Genomic DNA, 5,611 nt, shown 5'->3' on the forward strand with positions numbered 1-5,611 from the left:
CACTGTACACCAGAGGATCCTCACCGACGACGGGACCCTCCCTCACTACGCTTGAGCGAGCCAAAACATCACCGCTATGATGGCCTTGCTGCATGGCCTTCCAGAGGCCGCGACGTCCGAGGATCGCCGGGCCTACTAGGAAATTCGCACGTTGCTCGAGCGTGCGGCGGCGCAGCAGGCGGAAAGCTCATTGTCTCAAGGACGCAAGCCTGACACCAGCCAGCGCACACCCTCGGTGCGCCCCGCCAAGGATGCGTCCGTTCACCAGACACTGCCAGGCGGCAGGCAGCACACCGCTGTCCCAGTACATCAATGTCTCGGCCACAACCGCGACGTGCGCAGCACCATCGACGCCCGCAGGCGCACCCACGGTGACACAAGGGAAGGAGCCCACCATGGCTATCATCCTCGATGTGGCGGATGCTACGATAGTGGCGAGGACTAGAGCCCAAGCCCTGGCCTGCCAGGCCCTCAGGCCTTCGGCCGACACATCCTCAACGCTGCTTTCCCACCAAGGTACCGACCGCCTACCAATATCCCTAAATATTCTAGGGAAACAAACCCTGGGCTTTGGCTTGAAGACTATCAGCTTGCCTATCAAGCCAGTGGTGCGAGTGATGACGATTTCATTATTCGCAATCTCCCGCTATTCTTGGCCGATTTGGCACGAGCGTGGTTGGAGCACCTACCATCCAACACCATTCAAAGTTGGGCGGATCTGATGGAGATCTTTGTGGGAAACTTCCAGGGCACGTACAAACGCCCTGGAAACCCTTAGGACCTTAAGAACTGCTACCAGAAGGCCGATGAAACCCTCTGTGGGTACATCTGGCGCTTCTCCCGGTAGTGCAACGAGCTCCCTAACGTCGCCGACGCCGACATGATAGGAGCCTTCCTATTCAGGACAACCTACGAGTCTTTGGTTCACAAGCTGGGGCGTAGGGGCCTGCGGACCACCAAGGAACTCCTAGACATCGCCACCAGCCATGCCTCAGGAGAGGAGGCGGTCAGAGCCATCTTCGACCGTTCCGACGGCAAGGTGAGGCGGGACAAGGGTGCCTCCAACTGTCCCGCCAAAAGAAAGAATAAGAAGCAACAGCACGACAACTCGCTCATGGTCGCTGCCGACCGCAAGGGTGGCTGGAAGTCCATGGAGGGCACTCCGAACCACTTTGAGAAAATGCTCGAGGGGCCATGCCCAAACCATGCTTTCCTGGCCAAGCAACTGTACAAGGATTGTGGCCTCATGTGCAAATTCTTGTCTGGAAGCTCCAACAAAGGGGAACAGGGGAAGGATCCGCCCCCCGCTATGGACGACACCGAGGAGAAGGATGACGCCTTCCCGACTCCAAACGGCGCCCTCATGATCTTTGGAGGATCAATGACTTATGACTCTAAATGACGCCAGAAGATCACACGCCATGAGGTCTATACGACCAGACCGGCCATGCCTGTTTTCCTCTGGTGGTCAGAATCCGCCATAACCTTCGATAGGGCCAACCATTCGGATGCCATCCCACACCCGGGAAGGTACCTACTTGTCGTCGACCCGATCGTTGGCCCAAAGTGACTCACGAAAGTACTGATGGATGGAGGCAGCGGCCTCAACATCATGTACGCCAAGACGCTCGACGAGATGGGCATCGACCAAATGAACCTCCGCCCCATCCGAGCACCTTTCCATGGAGTCGTGCCTGGCAGACAGGCCGTACCACTGGGACAGATCGATCTGCATGTCACTTATCGATCTGCATGTCACTTTCAAGGATTAGTCCAATTATAGGACTGAGACCCTCACCTTTGATGTGGTAGGGTCCCCCAGAACCTTCCACGCCATCCTGGGACGTCCATGCTACGCGAAGTTCATGTCCATCCCCAACTATACATACCTCAAGCTAAAGATGCCAGGTCCTCATGGGGTCATCACCGTCGTCACCTCCTTCTGTCGCGCTTACGAGTGTGAAGTCAAATGCTGCGGCCATGCCACAGCAGTCGTCGCCTCCGAAGAGCTCGCCACCCTCAGGGGGGAGGTCACCAAAGAAGTGCTCGACGCGAAGAAATCGACCGGGTCGTTCAAATCGGCAGAGGGCTCCAAGGAGGTCCTCGTGGACCCCAGTAGCTCCAAGGCTAAAAAGGTACGCATTGGTACCGCGCTCTCCTCCAAATAGGAAAGTGCGCTCATCGACTTCCTCCACGATAACAAAGACATCTTTGCGTGGAAACCCTCGAATATGCCAGGCATCCTGAGGGAGGTCGCCGAGCATACCTTGAAAATCCACCCAGGTTCCAAGCCGGTGAAGCAACGCCTGTGCCGCTTCGACGAGGAAAAGCGCAGGGCCATCGGTGAAGAGATAGCAAAACTATTGGCTGCTGGGTTCATCAGGGAAGTACACCACCCAGAGTGGTTAGCAAATCCCGTTCTTATGCGAAAGAAGAGCAGGAAATGGAGGATGTGTGTCAACTACATGGGCCTCAACAAGGCATGCCCAACGGACCCATTTCCTTTGCCACACATAGACCAAATAGTCGATTCTACCTTAGGGTGCGAAACCGTCTGCTTCCTTGACGCATACTCCGGCTACCACCAGATCACGATGAAAGAGTCCGACCAGCTCATGACGTCTTTTATCACCCCCTTCGGATCATTCTGCTACATTTCAATGCCGTTGGGTCTAAAGAATGCTGGGGCAACTTACTAGCGTTGTATGCTCAACTGCTTCGGGGACCTCATCAGGCGGACCGTTGAGGCCTACGTCGACGACATCATAGTTAGGTCCAAACAGGCTGACCACCTTATCGCCGACCTTGAACAAACCTTTGGGAAACTCTGGGCAAATGGCATCAAACTCAATCCTGAAAGTGTGTTTTCGGGGTCTCGAGGGGCATGCTGCTCAGCTTCATTGTCTTCGAGCGTGGCATCGAAGCCAACCCGGAGAAAATCTCAGCCATCACAAGGATGGGCCCTATCTAGAACATAAAGGGGGTTCAATGGATCATAGGGTGCCTCACCGCCCTCAGCCGATTCATTTGGTGCCTCAACGAACGAGGACTCCCCCTTTATCGACTCCTAAAGAAAGTCGACCGCTTCGAGTGGATAGCTGAGGCCCAGGAGGCGCTTGACATGGTCAAGCTACTTCTAACAAAACCCACGGTCCTAGTTCCTCCAAGCAACAGAGAATCCCTCCTGTTGTACATAGCGGCCACCACGCAAGTGGTCAACGCCGCCTTAGTAGTAGAATGGGAAGAAGAGGGGCACGCCTTCAAAGTGCAGCGCCGTATATATTTCATCAGTGAGGTACTATCCGACTCCAAAACCTGCTACTCCCAAATCTAGAAACTCCTCTACACCATCCTCATCACCAAGAGGAAGCTATGCCACTACTTCGAGTCACACCCTATGACAGTCGTGACGTCGTTCCCCCTTGGCGAGGTCGTCCATAGCTAGGATGCCACAGGAAGAACCACAAAGTGGGCACTCGAGCTGATGGATCAAGGCATTACTTATGCCCCCCGAACGGCGATCAAATCCCAGGTGCTGGCTGACTTCATCATGGAGTGGACCGAGGTCCAGATGCCACTAGCAGTCATCGATCAAGAGTACTGGACGATGTACTTCGACGGATCGCTGATGAAAAAGGGCACCGATGCGGGACTAGTCTTCGTATCACCCCTCAGGGCCCGCATGAGTTACATGGTTCGGCTCCATTTCCCCTCATTAAACAATATCGCCAAATATGAAGTGTCGACGAAATATGGTCGGTAGTCTACCTAGGGGTATGGCCAAGGTAGTAGATTATCGGCAGACAGGTGCGCAAGCTACGAACGACATGGTGACGCAAGATAGACATGAGGTTTTATCTAGGTTTAGCCGCCGTGAAGGTGTAATACCTACGTCCTACATCTGATTGTATTGCTATATGTAAATGAGATGATTTTTGAGAGGGGTCCCCTGCCCGCCTTATATAGTCTAGGGGGCAGGGTTACAGATTTAGAAACTAATCCCAACCGGTTACAATTGCCATAGGTGGCCAGATAAGGATTCCTATTCTAACCAACTAGGATCTTGCTTGATCTCCAAGTCTACCTTGATTCCTTGCGCGGGACTCCGAGTAGATCGGCTGGGCCGCGCGTCGTCTTCTGGTGGGCCAGACCCCCTGGTTCGGGCTGGCCCAAACCTAGCCGTAAGGGTATAGGGGTTAATACCCCCACAGCTAGTCACCGAGCACCATGTATTATGTTGCGACACGCCGTTTGATCTTCTTCGGCTAATACGGTCTGTCTTCATGTCATCTCCAACTGGTTGAAACATTGACGAAGCAAATGTGCCAGTATTCTAGTCAGCACAGAGAGCAGTAGACCACGATTAGAGCCGAAGATTCTGGTTGTCCGAAGAATGCATGGTGCTCTAAAGAAAAAAGAAAAAGATTTCTTTCCTGATCAAGTGTGCCCACTTGTATTTCTGAAAAGAAATATAAGTGACCCCTGCATAGGAATAGTTATGGCCAACGGTCAGAGCATAGGGGTTGATAAAATAAGTACATTCATCGCAAGGTGAAGTGTGCCCACTTAGTCCCTGAGCCTAGTAGTAGGTGACATAGGCACATGGTGCCAGGGTCTAAAAAGAATTCCCAGTTAAGTTAAGAATCCAATCGTCGTACAAGCGATACGAGCTGCATCGGTAGGTGCATCGTACTGATGTAGTCCCCAAGCTTGCTGGAAGGCGAGGTATCAGCCGTGTAGCAAGGTTTAATTGAGAAAAAATAAATGCCTCTCAATTGTATGTGAGTACAAATCACATGTAGCCGAGGAGAGCAGTCCCCGAGCAATGGTCGGAGAGTGGTCGGGGAAGTCCCCAAGCACAGCATGGGGAAAACGACAAATCCCCGAGAATAACCATAGTCGAGACAGTCCCCGAGGACAAAGGTAGCCGGGACAGTCCTCGAGCACAAGGGCGGTCGAGACAGTCCCGAGCACAAGAGTGGTCGGAACAGTCCCTGAGCACGAAGGTGGTCAGGACAGTCCCCGAGCACAAGGATAGTCGCGACCGTCCCAAGCGCGAGGGTGGTTGGGACAGTCCCCAAGCACAAAAAGTGTGGCAAAAAACCATATGCCACTGGAGGCCATGATGAAAGACCGTGACGGTTGGAAGGCGTAATGCCAAGAGATCACCAAGGACCGTGACACCTGGAAAAGCCGGTGCTAGGAGGTGGCAAAGGGCATTTTGTCGGTCCTTAACCTCATCGATCCGGCACTAGCAGAAGATGTGCCAAGGACACCGCAGCTGGGATTGATCGAGAGATGCCAAAGGGCATGGGGATGGTTCTAGGAGTTCGTGAAGGAGGCGAGAGAGTATGCAGGCCCACATGTGCTAAGCATGGTACATGCTCACTACCCCCTGATCGATCTCAAGCGCCTGGAGGCTGGATACCCGAAGGAGGTAGATCTAGACAAGGCTGAGGAGCTACGGATGACTCAGCTGGACTTGTCGGCAAAAATAATTGGCAATATTAACCTGTGTGGAGGTGCGACACCACCCGTACAAGGAAAACCGTCAACAAGTCAGCTGGGAGCACCGTCATCTGCAAGCCAACCGGTGAAGCCTACGGTCTCG

The 5,611-nt window shown here is 53.6% G+C and overlaps 1 protein-coding gene across 1 annotated transcript; it reads left to right on the top strand.

Annotated features, from left to right (window-relative positions):
• The first annotated feature begins 1,865 nt into the window (after positions 1-1,865).
• LOC136469705 (uncharacterized) lies at positions 1,866-2,168 on the top strand. The gene has a single exon (XM_066467794.1). It carries the CDS (start codon positions 1,866-1,868, stop codon positions 2,166-2,168), a length of 303 nt encoding a protein of 100 aa, XP_066323891.1.
• Positions 2,169-5,611: the final 3,443 nt, after the last annotated feature.

The sequence above is a fragment of the Miscanthus floridulus genome, chromosome 8 (assembly GCF_019320115.1).
Source record: "Miscanthus floridulus cultivar M001 chromosome 8, ASM1932011v1, whole genome shotgun sequence".
NCBI lineage: Eukaryota > Viridiplantae > Streptophyta > Magnoliopsida > Poales > Poaceae > Miscanthus > Miscanthus floridulus.